The sequence below is a fragment of the Maylandia zebra genome, linkage group LG19, assembly GCF_041146795.1.
Source record: "Maylandia zebra isolate NMK-2024a linkage group LG19, Mzebra_GT3a, whole genome shotgun sequence".
In the NCBI taxonomy this organism is placed as follows: Eukaryota; Metazoa; Chordata; class Actinopteri; order Cichliformes; family Cichlidae; genus Maylandia; species Maylandia zebra.
In genome coordinates, this window is record NC_135185.1 from 17,682,121 (window position 1) to 17,700,902 (window position 18,782).

At 40.2% G+C, this 18,782-nt stretch overlaps 2 protein-coding genes across 6 annotated transcripts; both read right to left on the reverse strand.

Moving 5' to 3' along the window:
• Window positions 1-392: 392 nt before the first annotated feature.
• Window positions 393-8,810, reverse strand: slc39a8 (solute carrier family 39 member 8). Its single transcript, XM_004539916.6, has 8 exons — window positions 7,963-8,810; window positions 7,256-7,418; window positions 6,137-6,306; window positions 5,868-5,990; window positions 4,993-5,154; window positions 3,288-3,495; window positions 2,692-2,876; window positions 393-793 (listed from the first exon to the last, which is right to left on the reverse strand). The coding sequence occupies exons 1-8, from the start codon at window positions 8,185-8,187 to the stop codon at window positions 647-649; spliced, it is 1,383 nt and encodes a 460-aa protein (XP_004539973.2). The 5' UTR covers window positions 8,188-8,810; the 3' UTR covers window positions 393-646.
• Window positions 8,811-10,466: 1,656 nt separating this feature from the next.
• Window positions 10,467-18,166, reverse strand: si:ch211-67f24.7 (uncharacterized). Of its 5 annotated transcripts, none has more exons than XM_014409786.3 (15): window positions 17,986-18,166; window positions 17,527-17,641; window positions 17,273-17,317; window positions 17,003-17,167; window positions 16,795-16,895; window positions 16,304-16,437; window positions 16,092-16,212; window positions 15,847-15,985; window positions 15,642-15,746; window positions 15,468-15,557; window positions 15,208-15,353; window positions 14,638-14,745; window positions 11,437-12,103; window positions 10,881-10,984; window positions 10,467-10,727 (listed from the first exon to the last, which is right to left on the reverse strand). In XM_014409786.3, exons 3-15 carry the CDS (start codon window positions 17,312-17,314, stop codon window positions 10,622-10,624), a joined length of 2,028 nt encoding a protein of 675 aa, XP_014265272.1. In that variant the 5' UTR covers window positions 17,315-17,317; window positions 17,527-17,641; window positions 17,986-18,166; the 3' UTR covers window positions 10,467-10,621. The 5 variants fall into 5 exon arrangements, with proteins under 5 accessions (XP_014265272.1, XP_004539974.1, XP_004539975.1 ...); XM_004539917.3 differs by having other exon boundaries at window positions 16,304-16,440; window positions 16,741-16,895; XM_004539918.3 differs by having other exon boundaries at window positions 16,304-16,440; window positions 16,741-16,895; window positions 17,527-17,644.
• Window positions 18,167-18,782: the final 616 nt, after the last annotated feature.

Sequence of the window (18,782 nt, forward strand, 5' to 3'; positions counted from 1 at the left end):
GTCCTAATCACTCCATTGTCAGGTCACCCTGAGGATAATGAAGAGAGCTCATAAAAAAGTAAGAAAACATATTCTGATAAGCTTTTTTGTTATATGTCTTTGTCCAGTGGAGCATAATAACTAGGTTATATTGTGCTACATTAATTGCTGTATTAAAAGAGTTGCTATATCAATCACAGTTCAGTCTTGGTGTAATTATCATTCAGTTAAATCCCTAAACGAGAAAGGGCAGCGAAAAGAAATCTGCACGTTTGAAATACAGCCGCAGCAACACAACCTGGAAAAGGTCAGAGAGGTCAAACATTTTCATTTTCCTGCCACAAAGGGAAACAAAAAATTTGGTTTACAGTGTAGCACTGAAAAGGTTAAAAAATAAAATAGTTCACAATACATGAAGGCTGAAAAAATAATTTATTGTCTCCTTAAAATACATCTAGATTTCATACATGACGATGTAAAGGTATTCCCTTTTTATGGAGTAAACACTTCCACTATATTGATTGTACAAAGGTAGAAAAGTATTGTTTTAACTTTTAACATCAGGATTTCACTTTAAATTTACTTTGCAGTCCAGCTCTGTGAGCTGTGAGCAGAAACAGAAGCAGCTCGAATCTATTTTTATTTCCAGCTTGTGTCTCTGTGTCCTCTAGCCCAGGTTGATCTCTCCTGCGAACATGGTGATCAGAAGTATGATGGTAAACCCGGTTAGCAGCCCTGCATTTTGGATCAGGAAGAAAACAATCTTCGTAGAAGTTTTTTTTTGTTCCCGTGCTATGCTGTCCATCTCTGGGAACTGAAATGAGGAATAGCAATTAGCAAGGTTGAGGTTTAGATTTGGGAAGCAACAATATAAAAAGAAGAAGTGTAAATATTCAGGTTTGTATGGCTACAGTTATATTGTTCTCATGTGGTTCATATGAAACGAGGGAAGTTTTCTCATTGTTAACAAATTCCATGAAAACCAAAACTAAATAAATTGCCCTTCTTAAATACGTTCCTTTACATGAAACAGCTGAAGGTTTGAGTTGATTAACAAAACAGGAACAAAAACAAAGTTCTTCACACAACACATTGTACTTATAATACCAAATACTGCAGTGAATATTTTTATTTCACTGGCCTTAATTAACCAAACTTAAAAGGTAGAAAAGGCACTGACAGCTTACAGAAATACAGGAAAATATAAGGTTATTTGGTGCCATACACATTTCTGAACCTTTTAATTAAATATGTATTTTTGACTTAATTTTAAACCTGCACTTGAATATTACCAGGATACTGCTATATTTGCTGGCCACTTTATTAGGTATTAGGTGTTAGTACCAGTTCAGCGTCTTTTTCCTTCAGAAAAACTGGCATAGATTCAACAAGTTGCTGGAAACATTCCTCATAAATTATGGTGCATATTGACATAACAGTATCACACAGTTGTAGCTGTACAGCTGTACATCAATAATATGAATCTCCCATTCCACCACATCCTAAAAGTGTTCTGTTACATTGAGCTCTGACTGTGGAGCACATTTGAGTACCGAGAACTCACTGTTTTGATCAAGAAACTAGTTTCAGAAGATCTGAGCTTTGGGACATGGTGCATTAACCTGCTGAAAGAAGCCATCATCAGAATGGACACACTGTGGTCATAAAGGGGTGGAGATGGTTGGCAATAGTAGTCTGCCATGTTTAAACAATGCTCACTTGGTACTAAGGAGTCAAGAAATGTTCTCCCTCACCTTCCCATGTTTTCAAGTTGTATATGTGCACAAACTCACTGTTTTCAAGTTGTTAATAGTTGTTTCAAGTTGTTGACATGCTCTTCCAACCAGATTTTCCTTTCTATTGTCCAATATTGGTGAGCCCACACAAAATGCAGGCTCAGTTTCCTGTTCTTTCATTTTGCCTTTTGTTTCTAAAGACTATCAGAGATGCTCTTCTGCATACCTTGGTTTTGAATTACTGCCACCTTACTATCAACTTGAAGAACTCTTAGCATTCTCCTCTGATTTCTGATATCAACAAGGTATTTTATTTTAAATGTTAGAGATGGTTGTGGAGGAAAATCCCAGTAAATCAGCACCTTCTGCAAAACTCATACCATTGAAAGTAATTTAAATCACCATTCAGATGCTGGGTTTAAACTTCAGCAGTTCTTTTTTGATCCTAAATGAATCAAGGTTAACGAGCAGCTGAATAGCTGTACCTAACATAGTGGTCACAGAGTGTAACTGACATATATTATCATATTATATAAGCTGGCATACTGAATTTTTTATCAAACCATCCACAGCTGACAGTCTCTCCAGTATCTGCTAAAGATAGGTCCAATATGTTCTCTACTTTTAATTCACATGAAATGTTTGTCTTAATGCTCCATTTTGGTCACAGCGTGTTTGAACAGGAGTGTACACAGAGTTTACAGGTATCAGAGGCTTCACACAGATAGCACACAACTTTTTCTAGGAATAACACTGATAAACTCAACACGAGCGATTTTAAGCTGAAAAGTTGTGCATTGTAAAACAAAGACAATGGAGCTGAATGATCATAAAAAACTACATGCAGACAACCATGAAACCCATCAGTAATTTAATAGAGTGGAAGCCTCGAACATGTTGGGGAAGTCCAGTGACTGACTAAATAAATGTTGGTTCTGCTTTTTTTTGTATCTGCCATCAAGAGAACTCAACTCACCATGTCCGCCAGAGCGATATACAGAAACATTCCTCCTGCAATGGCAAAGATCGCATTGGGGGCAAAGTTGCTGCCGAGCAGGATGCCAAACACAAGGCCGATGTAACACGACACGGCTGACAACAGGTTGAAGAAAATGGCTTGCGGGATGCTCATTCCAGCATTCAGCAGGATGACGAAGTCACCTTGAGAGGACAAAATAGCTCTTTTACACAAGCAGATTGAACATTATACTTAAAGCAACATTTTTTCTTTCTGTCTTGTCTGTTAGTCACATTTCCCCCTTTAAAGCGAGCTACAGTATATTTCATGAAAAGATTTATTTTCATTTTTATACCCAGAAAGCAAGTTTGAACTCTAACTGTAAATATATACATGTTCCTTCCACTCATGTCTTTTCTGAAGTTTTTTAGTTGCAAGTCATATTTTCCATTATTTCTAAGAACATCTATTCTTGGGGAACTTCTGCAGCTTGTCTCTACATGCCCATAGATACAGGATGTACAGGCACATTCAATGCAAAGTTTGGCTGCACAGCAGAGTTTGGAATGACTCATGAGGAGGCTGAAACTGATTTTCCGCTACATATCACTCACCCAGCTCATGGGGAAACTCCTCACACACGATGGCAGTGGATGTACTGAACCCTGTCAAGACAGACACTGTGAAGGAAGCGCCGATAGCCAGACCATCTATGAAATTATGGAGTGCGTCACTTAGAGTTATCATCCACGCCACAGTCTTGATGCTGCGGATGCGCTGGCCCCGCAACCAGCGGCACATGACATCAGGCACCTCGGCATCCTGGAAGAGTGGCAGGAGAAGTTACACATACACGGCTACGACTAATGCCTGATTGTGTTTTGATAGTGAGTGTGAAAGACAACATGTAGCTACATCACATACTTTCACAGTGAGAGGAAAGCACATCCTCTTTCAATTCTAAGGTTTTATATTATCATGACACAATAAAAATGATCTTGTTCTAACAGGATCAGATAAATAGAACCTCACATGAATAAGAACACAACAACAACAGAACTTATTATTATTATTTACAAACCTGCCATAGTCTTTTGAGGAAATGAGGATAGCTATAAAGTCATATCAAAGACTAAACACACCCACCAGGAAAATGCTGCCCCCTGTTGGTGAATGTTTCGGATAATTATAAAAAGTAAACTAAGCGTTAATATAGTTTGACATCTTAGTTTGGAATGTTAAATTCTGACTGAATTATGATGCTAATGCCAATGTTGTTGCAATCCACTGTAAAGGATACACACAAATCTTGATATTAAACGATTTCATCCAGTTCTTACGACATTTACCACAGAACATGGACATGATGCTAAATGAATGTGTGTTTCTAAGAAATTTATCAGCAGTCCTATTAATAGTTGGATCTCAAGGTTGAGCGATAGTTACACAGTCATAGAAAGAGTAACGCAGCTAGAAAGTCCAAAAATAAAGATGCTACTAAAGGCTTTAATCATGAAAGAGTCTTCATCTTTAACCCACAGAATAATACTGATTAATTGAAAACAGGAAATATTTTCTCTAAGTGGATGCACTGCATTACTCACACAACTCCTCGCTTACACATATAATGGCACGCGTGCTGTTAATAGGAAACCTGAGAACATGCGGACACAAACAGCGCCTTTGGGATTTGATTAAAGACATTCTGCAGTAACAATAAACCCCTTTTACTAGCAGTGGGCACACAAGGAGTCTTTGTGCTCCTTTGACAATTCCAGCGTTTAGACCGAGGGGAAAGACCTGAAGCTTGGTTTCGCTGCTCGGTCCCTTCTTGTCATCAGCAAGTCTGTTTGCTTGGCCTCCATATGGCACAAGAAATGTTGTTAAATATTAACAGACACGCCAATCAGCCTGAAAACAGCTCAATAAACGGCTCCAGGAAAAAAACTATCGCTGTTTACTTATTAAATATTTTTAAATATTGCCTACCTTTTCAATTTATTTATGCATATCACACATCCTAACAGCATATCATGATTGCTTCCTGTGAGGTGTGTCTTTTATAGCAAAATTTGCTGGACAGCAAGTCTCTATCAATCAAACACATGCTGTAGATATAATTTCAACGGAGGTTCAGTAGATTGACAAGCTTATCATAAGCTGATAAAAACAAAACATTTGAGCTACTCTAGATAAAATGTCTTTGATTATAAAATTGATTGTTCCAAAGGTTGATGTGACCTAGAGCTGATACCTGTTGGCTTCCAAACCTGCGCAGTTTATTCTGCTGTTAAAGAGCAATCATGTGTCAAATGTTACCTGAGAAGTTTCCACGTTTGTATCTAGGATTGGGCTGCTCTTGTCTGTAGCGACGGTGGTGATGGCAGTTAAAATGATGGAGTCCTTTGTTGCCACCACGTCTCCGTTGTGGATAGAGTTTTCCTGAGATGTCTCTGAAAGTGTGAAGTGGCTGTGGCCGTGCTAAAAAGACAGACATCAAATTCAGGTTGAAGAAGCCTTTTCCACTTCAGGAACTTAAAAACACATTACATTTAGGCTATTTTAGGTGTTTACTTGTTATCTGTGTCATGATTTATGGTTTTGGTGGGTTTCCTCATGTTTTCTTTTTCTTCTAGTTTCGATTTTGCATACTACCGCTTTGTTATTTTCCACATCTTTTCTCCTTTTGTACAACTTTTGGACTGCTCTTTGAACACTCTTTGAGTGATCATGTGTGGATGACCCAAAAGATAAAGATTTCAGTGTTGGACTTTTGCCCTAAATGTGCCCTAAATATACGATTACTCGTGCTAAACATGGGCTGGGTTTCAAATAATAAGGTCAGCATGCAGTTAGATCCATGAATAATGAGACAATGACACATTTTTTATTTTGCAGATTTGCCTCACTTATACATCATAGTGTATTTTAAAACAGTCAGTCTAGTCACTGTAATGTGCACATACTGCAGAAACTGTGTCACTGTCCAAACTGTAAATGCACCTAATTGCTGTGAACTTCAATATCTCGCGTGTCATTTCTGATAAGAAATTATTTATGACTACCTTGAAGTATTATTAGAGTGATCAAATTATCCAATAAAACAGACATACTCAATGTCAGATGTAAAACAGGAGGGAATGAGAACATTATAGTTCTTTGAACCTGAGAAACTTCCTGCACTGTTATCTTACCTCGTGGTCCATCCGGAGGCATAATTTCAGTATCTTTTCCACAAAGAACAGGAGGTAAAACCCTCCAAATATTGCAGCTGCATTTGTCGCATAGTGATCCACTTTAGGATCAAACCCCAGGGCCTATGGAAAAAACGAGAATGTCAGTGGTGCAGAGAAGACTTCTAGAGTGTGTGTGTGCATTCATAGGTATTATTCTATGAAACAATTAAACATCTCTCAAAAAACCAGTGACAAGCTTAATTTTACTCACTCATCCATTTACAAACCTCTGGTATGAGCTGAAGAACAGCATTAGAGAAAAGCGTCCCGATGGCCAGACCAATGAAGTAGGTCAGCACTTTGGGGAAATAAGGCTTCTTGATGAACGGGATGAGCAGGAGACCAAGCAGGGATGCCAGGTTGATCACAGTAACGGCCAGAAACCCATAACCCCACACTGTCACGGCACAAAACAAAAAGAAAAGGTTCTCGAGAATTCAAGGTTTTTACTTCTTTCTGGACTCTTAAATGCAGCCTCGATACCTCCAACATACCTACTAAAATGGGGCCTGGCAATGTGACAAGAACCTGGAATGTGCAACCTGTGAAACACTGCAGTATTAAACCCTAGCTAACCAAACTCACCTGCAGAAATAAATATACCTTCTTAAATGCATTTGTAACACCATCTGCAAATGTGTGTGTTTTATTGTTTTTGAAAAATTGCCAGTTTTTTTTAAAAGAACTTCAATAAATGTGCCAGACATTGTTATTAGACCAGCAATAATGCTATTTAGTGAAATATGACGATATAAGTTATTATTTTAATGTGGGCACAAATTACTTTTCTTAAATATAATCTAATGGTGAATAGATTTTCTTATTTTCAGTGCCAGGCCTCTTTTATTTCGAGATTTTAAAACATACTATTACTATTTATTTGCCTGAGAGAAATTCTTCTCAGGCCAGCAGAGGAAACAGCATGATTCGGGAACAATATGCTGAACAACAGTCACAGTTGGCTATAACTGTGTCAACAGCACTGAGCAGGACTGTTGATATGGCCGATATCTGCGAGGTCAGTGGCTCCGTGAGTCCGACAATGTGGCGCGTTATAGCTTCACAACTACAACATTCTTCTTCTGCACTGTCCAGCAGGAATAAATTATTATTACCATTCTCAAACCATCTCTAAGCAATCAGAATCAAGAATGTCCCACATTTTCTTTATCAGGGTCAGTATAAGAAAAAAAACCTATCAACAGCAGCTTTAAAAATCATTCGCCATAAATGGGACTGTCCACAAAAATTTTCTTGACCCAATTCAAGTAAACAAGCAAACCCTGGCAAATTATTTAATTTACAGAGGTCTTGACAAATAGACACGTTGGGATGATTTGGCTCACCAGAGTAGTCCACATGAAGCAGTTCCTCGGGGGCAATGTAAGGGCAGGAAGGCAGCAGCACCTGGGTCAACACAGCAGGGCAGATCTTCTCCAGATGTTCCACAGTCAGCTGACTGACATTATTGTAGCCAAACTGGGATAAGATCTGCTTTGCAGAGAGACACTGAGGGACAGAAAGTTGTTATTAGACATAATTTTCATGCATTTAAATATAAATGTACCGGCTTCTTTTCTGAAGCCCTTTGTGATGCATGTACTTGGATATGCTGTGTAATTAAAACTTTCATTATAAGTGGCAGAAGAGACATGCAGTAAAGAAATATTTGAAGACAATTCTGCTCAGTAATGAAAGTTTAAGGTCATTTAGAGTCTTTTTAAAGGCAGAAATGATACCATATGGCACATGGAGAAACTTTGAGGACTTGAGTAAAAATGTAAAAAAAATAAAAAAAAATAATGATAATAAAAAGTAATAAAATAAAGGTTAAAATGTTCTATAATTGCATATATGGGGGTAAGAAATGAGTAATTACACTACAAGACTACTCATATATCATTGCTACACAATATTTCAAGGATTACATGCAAGGTCAAATAGTGTGTGGTTGTAAGCCCCAGAGAAACATTCTTGGTCGTAAGCAACTTTAATGATCAATAACTTTAAATAATAAAAACTGCAGTATATAGGAAATAGAATACGTTTGTACCTCTTGCTCTTCCAGTGGATTTTCCTTACTTATTAAGTCAGATCGTCTGGCTGAGATCAACAGCAGTAAATCTTCAAGATTCGTTGCTGTAATGGAATTATTTTCACCATAGTAGTGGATAATATTCTCCAAAAACGCGTCTCCATCAGTGACATTCCCACGCACACTCTGGGAAGTTGTGATAAAAGCCAAGACGCACGTTAGAAAACATATGAGGTTCAACATTGTCTACTTTTAAGCGATGTAGTTTCTACTTTTACGCGATGTAGTTTCTTCTAGTGGACATAAATCTTTTTTCTTTTTTTTCTTTTTTTACTTCTACTTTACTCAAAGCATTTCACCGATCCTCCAGGAAATAAGAATTAGGCTGTCCGTGGAAACCGCACGCAGCGCAGAGGCAGATCCATTCCAGGGTCGGAGATATCGGGGTTTTATCCAGTTGCCTAAATTATTATAGAGGTACAATTTCCGCTGCGGTGCTCTGAGTAATCTGTGTGGAGTTAACGAGGTTCAAAGATCAGCCATGAAAGGAAAAAACGGAGGTGGAGGTCGACAGCGTGCGCTCACTGTTTGAGTACTTTCTTTTGTGACTGACTTTCTCCCCACAGAGCCACACAAACACACACGCAAGAGGGGAAAAATAGTGTGTTTCTGTCTCGGTGACTATCTGTGTGAGGTAACAGTGAAGTGTTAGAAAGCGCATGCGGGATATCTTACTCAGAGTTGCTCAGCTCACAGCTGTGGCCCCGTCCTTTTGATCAATGGTGAAACAGCTGGAGGTAAACATAAACATGTGATTTGTTTTTGTTTTTTTTAGGTATTTCTGTCGCCCTCCGGTGGCATCTGATGAACAACGCAGGATACAGGCAGTAAGTTTGTAATATGTAAAAAATTACGAGTGATAGAATACTGTGTGAGCCACCTCACTTTAACACTGCTTTAGTGGTACAGAAAAAACATTTGTGTTGTGGAGATCTGGAGAAAGACAGCTGGACTTTTAACTTGTGGTGCAGTTTATTTATCTGAATTTTCCACCTACAATTTCAATAAATGATAATTTGTTGTTAGTTGTGTCTGCCTCTCTATCCTCTACCACATCTTCAAACTGGGAGAACTTACCAATATAATTTGTTACGACATGGTTTCTCATTCATCCTGGATTTTTTTTTACTATACAGTAACTAAATAATGGGTACAGTTGTTAAAAAAAACAAGAATTAGGTGCAGAAGTTGAGATTTTTATGTATTTGAACTCAAATACACTCATAACTCCGCCCACTAATATTTGGTGAAATGTCCTATAACAAGTTGCACCTTCATCAGATGCTTTTTGTAGCCATCAACAAGCTTCTGACATAATTGTTTGGATATTTGATCATCCTTCTTGAAGGAATTGAGATCATTTATTTAAATTGGTTGGGTTCCTGGCATGTACCTTTTGGGAAGGCCATTCTAGAAGCTTAGTGTTAGCCTGCTTGATCCATTTCAAAACCACTTTTGATGGGTTTAGTCATGACTGTCATTTTTGTCCAAGTTTTAAACATCTAGCCACTGATCTAAGTAAAAATTTAATGCTTTGGAGGTAGTTCTTCTTAGTCGTTATTCCCTTCACCTTGTGCAATGTACCAGTACCACTGGAAGCAAAGATCTCAAATTTGGACTCATCAGACCAAAGCTCAGATTTCCACTGGTCTAATATCCATTCCTTGTGTTTCTTAGCCCAGACAAATCTCTTCTGCTCTTTGCTTCTCCTTAGTAGTGGTTTCTTAACAGCTATTTGACCATAAGGGCCTGATTCCCCCAGTCTCCTCTGATCAGTTGCTGTAGAGATTCCTCTCATACTGGAACTCTGAGGCATTTCTCTGGGCTCTAATCTGAGGTGCTGTTAACTTGCGATTTCTGAGGCTGGTGACTCAGATTAATTTATCCTCAGCAGCAGAGGTGACTCTTGGTCTTCCTTTCCTGGGGCCATCCTCATGCGAGACAGTTTCATCGTAGCGCTCGATGGTTTTTGCAACTGCATTTGGGGACACATTCAAAGTTTTTGCAGTTTTACGGACTGAATGATCTTTAGTTCTTAAAGTAACAATGGACTGTCGTTTCTCTTTAAGTAGCTGATTGGTTCTTGCCATAATATGAATTCTAACAGTTTTCAAATAGCACATGAAGCTCATTAAGAGAAGGCCAAGGGTTTACAGCGCTGTACAAGACTTGAGTAAAAGACCACAGATATTAGCAGGTCAGTGAGAGTTGTTTTCTTTTATGTAGTAAAGGACTTTAGGTAAATATTAAAGTAAATCATTTTTTAAGCTATGCAACCTGTTTAAATTGTCTCATTGGGACCATTAAAGTCTTTCAAGCATGAAATCCTGATGAAACATCTGATTATTGCTGCTTTTTGTTTTTTCTTTCTCTTCCACAGTGAGTTGAACCTGGGCTTAAGCGTGATCCTGCCCACATAAAAAAGTGTAATCCTGAAAAGACAAGACATAAAGAACAAAGAGTTCTGCAGAGCTCAATCAAGCTTTAATTTAACATCAAATCCAAAAACAGTCCCTGATTGTTAGTTGCTCATTGCTCATTCATGCACTTCACAACTTTAGAGGCCTTGTGGAAAAACGCTTGTGCTCAGGTTTTGGATTTTTTTAAATGGCAGTTATCAAACAGTGCTGCAGGGTCCCTCGCTGTCCTCACTGTCATCCCACAATCCTCCACTGCTCGTGGCTGCTGCTGCATGGTTCACTCGCTGCTGAGCCAGCCCTGTCCTGAAGAGATGGGAAATGTGTTAGGAAAGTCAGCTTAGTGATCATATTTAGATTCATTCAATCGCAAATAATCGCAGTGCAATTTCCCCGAGCATGTTTGATCAACTTGCCTTGGAGAAAGGTTCACTGGTATCACATATTTCATACTCTTACCTCAAATTTTCTCTGCTCGGGTTGAAATTCTGAAAGTTTTGCCTCGCTGGAGCCTGAATCGGAATGAAACCTTGCCTGTTGTCTTTCTCTGGGGCTGAATCAGCCTGCGTCATGAAGACACGTGAAGTGCAGATATATATTAAAGCATTAACAGGCTGGAGAATCAGTCATGTGGAGATACTTCAAATTAAAACAATTCTCCACCATTTCACGATGATGCCTCAGATGACTGTCTTTAACATCTGTTTAGGTAAGACACCCAAACAAATTGACAGTTCTGAATGATTTGATCGATGGTCTGACTATTGATATTGATATATTCTCCAACAGATTTTCTAAATGGCAAAATCGTTAAGACATTATAGAGAATTTTCTGATCCCCTATTTGATCGAGGTCACTATGTGCAGAATATCAAAGGTTGTTTTGATAGCATTTTCCACATAAATAAAGAATAAGATGATCTCAGTGGGAGCTGTTGCAGCACTATACCGCCTGGAAGGGACAAACTCTGCAAAAAAACAGCACTGAAAGGTGTATTAAATTAAAAGTGAATACCTGCTTTGACGGATCATCCCAGATTGGCCTGAAGGCACTTTTCGGGTGAAGAGGAGGCGATCCCTTTCTAACGCTGACTAACCTCTTCCCGTAGGAGCTGACGAGACACGGCGTTGGCCCGTCCATGTGGGGTCCTGATGGGTTCCTCAGAGGAGGGTGAGGGGTCAGTCTTGGAATCTGCCACCTCAGACACACAGTCCTCTCTCTTGGTGTCTCTTTGACCTGCTGCTGCTGACTGTATGAGGGCTTTAACAGCACTGGCACCTGGCTGTCTTCCTCTTCATCCTCCCCGCTGTTGCTACCGGTCATTTCTCTGCGCAGAGTGCCATCAGGGCTACATGAGGTGACTGAGGAATAGTCAAAGGCAGAGGTGTCATCGGGGTCTGTCTCACAGTCTTCCAGGCTGTGGTTCGTGCGAGGTGCCTCTAGCTCGTTGGTGCCTTTCCCCGTGGGCTGGCTGAAGGTGCCCTGGCCTGAGTCGCTGTTGTCTCCCCATCCTGCTGTGTCTGGAGTGAGGAGGGAGCAGTAGGCATGTCCACAGTCATGGGCCGGCTGGTTCAGGAGGGCTCGGTCTCTTCTCACAGGGCTGCAGGACCAACACTCCACACGCATTGACTGGCAGCCATTCACGCCATTGCTGAGGCCGACAGCTATCTGCTCTTCTCTGCTGGCAAAAGTAATAAGATGACCCCACCATGACATCTACATCCACTGGAAGAAAGCACTCTGCGTGGTACTCATGTAGAGTGCTCTAACAAGATTTTTTTTCCTTTGTGTATTTCCCACAATGAAATGTTTCAAATTATCAAACAGATTAGACATTAGACAAATATGACCTAGACAAATGACAAAATGCTATTTTTTTAAAGAAAAATTAAGAGAAAAAAAGCTATGCAAATCTACCTGACCCTATGTGAAAAGATTATTTCACCCTAAACCTAATAACTGGTTGTTCTACCCTTGGCAACAAGGACTTCGATCAAGCATTTGTGATAACTGGTAATAAGAGTGTCACACGACTGTGGAAGAATTTTGGCCCACTCTGATACAGAATTGTGTTAATAAAGCCACACTGGTGGGTTTCAAACATGAATAGCTTGTTTACATCAAGCCATGTCCACTGGGTTGAAGTCTGAACTTTGACTAGGGCACTACAAATGTTTCATGCTGTTTTTGTTGTTGTTGGTTTTGTTTTTTTAGCCATTCACAGTTGACCTGCTGCAGATTTCATGGTTCCATCAGCTGATATTACAGTGGGGCAAAAAAGTATTTAGTCAGCCACCGATTGTGCAAGTTCCCCCACTTAAAATGATGACAGAGGTCAGTAATTTGCACCAGAGGTACACTTCAACTGTGAGAGACAGAATGTGGAAAAAAAAATCCATGAATTCACATGGTAGGATTTGTAAAGAATTTATTCGTAAATCAGGGTGGAAAATAAGTATTTGGTCACCTCAAACAAGGAAAATCTCTGGCTCTCACAGACCTGTAACGTCTTCTGTAAGAAGCTTTTCTGTCCCCCACTCGTTACCTGTATGAATGGCACCTGTTTGAACTCATCATCTGTATAAAAGACACCTGTCCACAGCCTCAAACAGTCAGACTCCAAACTCCGCCATGGCCAAGACCAAAGAGCTTTGGAAGGACACCAGGAAAAGTATTGTAGACCTGCACCAGACTGGGAAGAGTGAATCTACAATAGGCAAGCAGCTTGGTGTGAAAAAAATCAACTGTGGGAGCAATCATCAGAAAATGGAAGACATACAAGACCACTGATAATCTCCCTCGATCTTTGAAACCAAAGTAGAACTTTTTGGTATAAACTCAACTCGTCGTGTTTGGAGGAAGAAGAATACTGAGTTGCATCCCAAGAACACCATACCTACTGTGAAGCATGGGGGTGGAAACATCATGCTATGGGGCTGTTTTTCTGCCAAGGGGACAGGACGACTGATCCGTGTTAAGGACAGAATGAATGGGGCCATGTATCGTGAGATTTTGAGCCAAAACCTCCTTCCATCAGTGAGATCTTTGAAGATGAAACGAGGCTGGGTCTTCCAACATGACAATGATCCAAAACACACCGCCCGGGCAACAAAGGAGTGGCTCCGTAAGAAGCATTTGAAAGTCCTGGAGTGGCCTAGCCAGTCTCCAGACCTCAACCCCATAGAAAATCTGTGGCGGGAGTTGAAAGTCCGTGTTGCTCGGCGACAGCCCCAAAACATCACTGCTCTCGAGAAGATCTGCATGGAGGAATGGGCCAAAATACCAGCTACTGTGTGTGCAAACCTGGTAAAGACCTATAGTAAACGTTTGACCTCTGTTATTGCCAACAAAGGTTGTGTTACAAAGTATTGAGTTGTATTTTTGTTATTGACCAAATACTTATTTTCCACCCTGATTTACGAATAAATTCTTTACAAATCCTACCATGTGGATTCATGGATTTATTTATTTTTTCTTCACATTCTGTCTCTCACAGTTGAAGTGTACCTCTGGTGCAAATTACTGACCTCTGTCATCATTTTAAGTGGGGGAACTTGCACAATCGGTGGCTGACTAAATACTTTTTTGCCCCACTGTAAGTCTTCCAGGTCCTAAAACAGCAAAGCAGCTATAGACTGTCATACTACCACCATCACATTTGACTGGCTGGATGATGTTCTTATTATGAAATGCTGTGTTAGTTTTACACCATATGTAACAGGACTCAGATGTTCCGAAAAGTTAAACTTTTGCTTCATCAGTCCATAGGACATTTTCCCAGAAGTCTAAGGGATGATCAAGATGGGGTGGGTTTTTTTTGGGTTGTTTGTTTGTTTGTTTGTGTTGTTTTTTTGTTGTTTTTTTTTGGGGGGGGGTTGGGGTTTTTGTTTTAATAAATGAAAACATCATTTAAAAGCTAATTTTTGTGGTTATTTGGGTTATCTTTGTCTAGTGTTAAAATGTGATTGTTTGATGATCTGAAACATGTAAGTGTGACAAATATCTAAAAAACAAACAAAAAAAGGAAATCAGGAAAGGTTCGAATGCCTTTTCACAGCAATGTGAACCTGTACAGTTTAAAGTAAAAACATGCAAAACATTTTTGCAGATAAATGCCACTGAAATAGGCTGTTGCTTGATTTTGAGCAACACTTTGTGCCACAGCTGTTCTCGTGCATGCTGTATTGTCTGACGTCCGATGCGGGTGTCACTGACCTCTGAGCAGCAGCGTTTGACTCTTCCCTGGCCTGCTGAGACTCTCTGGTGTGCTGGCTCCTCGTGCAACAGTTTGCAGCAGAAACGCCAGCCCCAGCATCAGAGGTGCTTTTTATGCAAAGAACAAGTTTACTTGCAAAACTCTAAATGCAGACAAATGCAGGTGGAGCTATTGTGCTCTTCTGTATTTTCTCACACATATAATGTACTGTGTTATGATGGAAAAAGTTTCAGATAATGAGGTCAGCATATGTGGAATCCCTGTGAGTGAAAAGCTCAAAGCACTGCACCAAATGCTTGTTTCTAGACAGTTTTTCTACTCATGGAGCTTTATCGTGTGAATGACAGTGGATATCCTTACTACGATCATCTCGGGCACATAACCACAACCACCTGTTTACAGCGGGCAGCCAATAATATTTTGAACTATGATTCATGCAAAACTAGTCTAATAAAGTCCAAAAATAAAAACATGGAGATGAAAACTAGCAAATAGGTCCTCTGTGAGACTTCCACATCAGCAACCCAAATCTGAAACAAATAATCTGACATCTTTGATAATGCTCTTACCTTTGTCCAGCTACTTCTCCTTCTTCCCACCGGACGTCTTCCTCGAGAATTACATGACAGCGGGATAAAATGCTCCTCAGAGCTCGCTCAGTTCCCAACAACAGGCTGCAGTCAGGATGCTCTTTACCAGTCCACTGCAAGAGGTTCTGGAGAAGGAAGAGTAAGCTGTCAAGTCAAATCCTTACTAAATTAACTTAAATTAATACACTGAAAGTATCTGTAGATCTTCAAAACTGGATTTGCTCTGGCTGCTGACTCACCTGAATGTGACTCAGGTAGCTGTGTATGCGCGCGACAGGTGCCAAAAGCAAGGAGAGCAGTTTCATTTCCTCTCTCTCCATCTGGCTGCCCTGTAAAACAAGACACAAAGCGTCTTTCTGGTGTCCTTGGTGGATTTTAGCTGAACAATGTTAATGGTAAATCTCTTGAAATACCTGCAAAATTTGACTCTTGTCAGGATGATTGAGTCTCTTGAACTCAAGTGAGAGGAATGACGCCAGGGTCGTTGTGTATCCGAGGTACATGTCTGAAAAAGCTGTCTGGACAACACAAATGAGGAAGAATATGAAAACCTGTGTATCAGTGGAAATGAAAGATAGACTTAAATCATAAAAACGTCACAACAGAACATAGGCTTACATCGTTGTGGCCAATAAGCTGCACCAGGATGTCTCCAATCAGAGATTTCCAGTGTTCAGCTGATAACCGCTCCTGCAGTGTATTTCTGAAGAGCAGATGGCGCTGTAACAGCTGCTCCACAAACTTCAAATAGGTCTGACTGGATCACAGAAAACACACACGCATACACAGAATCTTTTACCACAAATGGAAACTTCTGTAACTCGCAGTGGAAAAAAGGGTCACAAATCCTCTCCAGCACTTACTATGGTTCTGCAGTCATGTGGTGAGCCGGTGGGGTCTTGTATTTGTCATACAGCTGGTTTAAGGTTGACACATATTCCCACTCAGAGTGCAGGAGCTGCATCGTGACCTGATGGCGTGCATCTGTAAAACCCAAAGAAAAAAGAAAAGGATGATGAATCTGCAAAATCAGAAGAAAATACTCTGCATCTATACAAGTGACGTGTGAGCTCACCTGTGCCTTCACTGAGACCAGCTTTGAGGCCCTGCAGGAAACAGTGAAGAAGCAGTTTTCCTCTGGACAGACAGGCAGGTGGAGCAGATGAACAATCACACTGACGCTGTACACGCTGCGGCTCAGCTGGATCGCTGCTGCACAGCAATGAACAAATGACAGCATTTACTACTTATAATCTTACCTAAAAATGTTGACAGTCTCTACTGTGCATTCACATCATGAATCTAATTGCTTTATAACTCAAGGTTTGCAAAACTGGAAAAAGGTGTTACTCCTATGGATAAAATGTTGGAGAAATGAGCTTGCATTGACTAATAAAGGTCCAAACGACTCATGAGGCAAAGATGAGATGTAAGGATGAGGTTAATGATGGACTGTTCGAGGCTAAAAATCATCTGAGCTGTGCTTTAATGATACCATGCTGAATTTTTTACCGAGGTATGTCAGCAATAGCAATGCATTCTTCCAGGGTCGTGGTACATGTGTACCTTTCTCTTTGCTTGGATGTGGAGCTTTTTCCATCCTGCTGAGGTCTGTGTCTGTTGCTGTACAGCTGCACGATCTGACACCTCATCACACTGAGTTCCTCCTGTAGTTGACAAAGCACTGACGCTGAGCTTTCGATCTAGAAGTAGCTGAGCATCATCACTTGTGGAGAAATATGAGAAACCCTTCGGGTTAATTTTTAAGTCTTACCCTCAGTGAGTCGACTAGAGCCTCCAGCCTTAAAGCTTTTTTCTGACAGCTCCTCCTGTTCTCCTCCAGCTCCTCTCTCAGGTATGTGTCTCCATGTTGGATCTGACTGAGCTCCAGCAGAGCGCTGGTGAACCCCGACTTCAGCTCCGAGACCATGCATTGTAACTGGAGGGGATGACATAGTATCGTCTAAACGCTATTTTGGTCATCAAAGTTCAACTAATATGTCTCACAAATCCAGGCTGGCTGATGAGGGAAGGTTCAGCGTACCTTGGAGATTTCAGTAACAAGCTCTGCCTCCTGAGGCTTCATGACCTGTGCAGGGAGACAAACACAAACACATTAATAATCAGTGTGTTTGCTGACACTCACAGTCATCTTTCTGATTTACATAATCCAAAAAAACTCAGATGGAGACCAAGCACGCAAGTCAATCTATCTCTCTTTCAGCAAACTAAACCTATTTTTCTTATTATTCAAAGAACCTGATTTAATAACTTCTGCGTCTTGTTTGTTTGTGGTACCTGCTCAGATGTTGCCCCTGCCAGCAGTCCCTCTGCTAAGGAAGTGGCAAGCCAGCCAAAGAGCTCAGCCCTGCAGGGGAAATGGCTGCAGGAGCCAAGATCCCTCCTTATAAGTCTGCTGACAGAAGGAGAGGCAGGGATCATCAAAAAAAAAGACAAATTAAACATGCATTGGATTCATTTTTTAAATATCAAATAAACCAGATACGATCACTTTATTATAGAGATTCATTATAGCCTTACAATTATTTCTAATTCTTTGAAATAATGCACATCATGGGTTTTTTATTCCAGGATGCCAGACTGTGATTTACAGAAACAAAAAAAAAAAAAAAAAAAATATTTATGAACACATATACATGTTAGGGATGTCCAAACATCAATCAAACCACTCACAATACATGAGAGAAAAGCTGATTATTGAAGCAAACAATGTAAAAGAAGGCTAAAGCAGCTCACCTTAGTCAGAGCTCCTCAACAGTGTTTCTTCAGACATCCGAAAGGGGTCCAGTAAATCCTAAAAACCTCCAGGTCTCCGCTTTTCTGCTGTTCTAACGTCAGAACTGGTTTGCAGCGTGAAGGGTCGTGAGGCTCTGTGTGCTGCTCTGTGCAGACAGCAGATGTCCTGCGTGACGCTCAGTGAACTATGAAGCAAGTGTTGCTTCATAGTGGATTGCCCGTTTGGTGCTGTTGTGCAAATGTGCTCTGTTTTTCAATTTATTAAACATATTTAAATTGTTGTAATGCCTATATTTTATTTGGCATGACACTTAAATATACGTCCAAGGGTTTTCAATATGTAAATGGAAAAATTACAAATTTTTATCTGTTTGTTCATTTAAAAGGGACAATAAAGTTTGACATAGCAAAGAGCACGAAAATGTGTTTCGCGCACCTGGCTGCCACCTGGTGCCTGTTGTGTGTGTTTTACAGTAAGTAAATAACAACATTTCCTCGTTAAATTGATGCAGAAATTGGCGCACAAGAATTCACCACAATGCAGAAAATGGCCACAATTTCTTTTACCTACCCCATTGTGTGTACAATACATTACGAAAATACGCTTAACTGAAATATGAACATTAGTATGGGAATATTATATGTGTATATACTGTACACCCCACCCTGTAAGACCCAGTCTGTTTAATTCTAAGAATATCCGATTTTGTGTAATTTCTAGTCGTATGTTTATTCCGCCCGCCTCGATGACTCCTCTAGTTAAATCGAACGCACAAGCCCCTGTTTTGTTTTGCCCT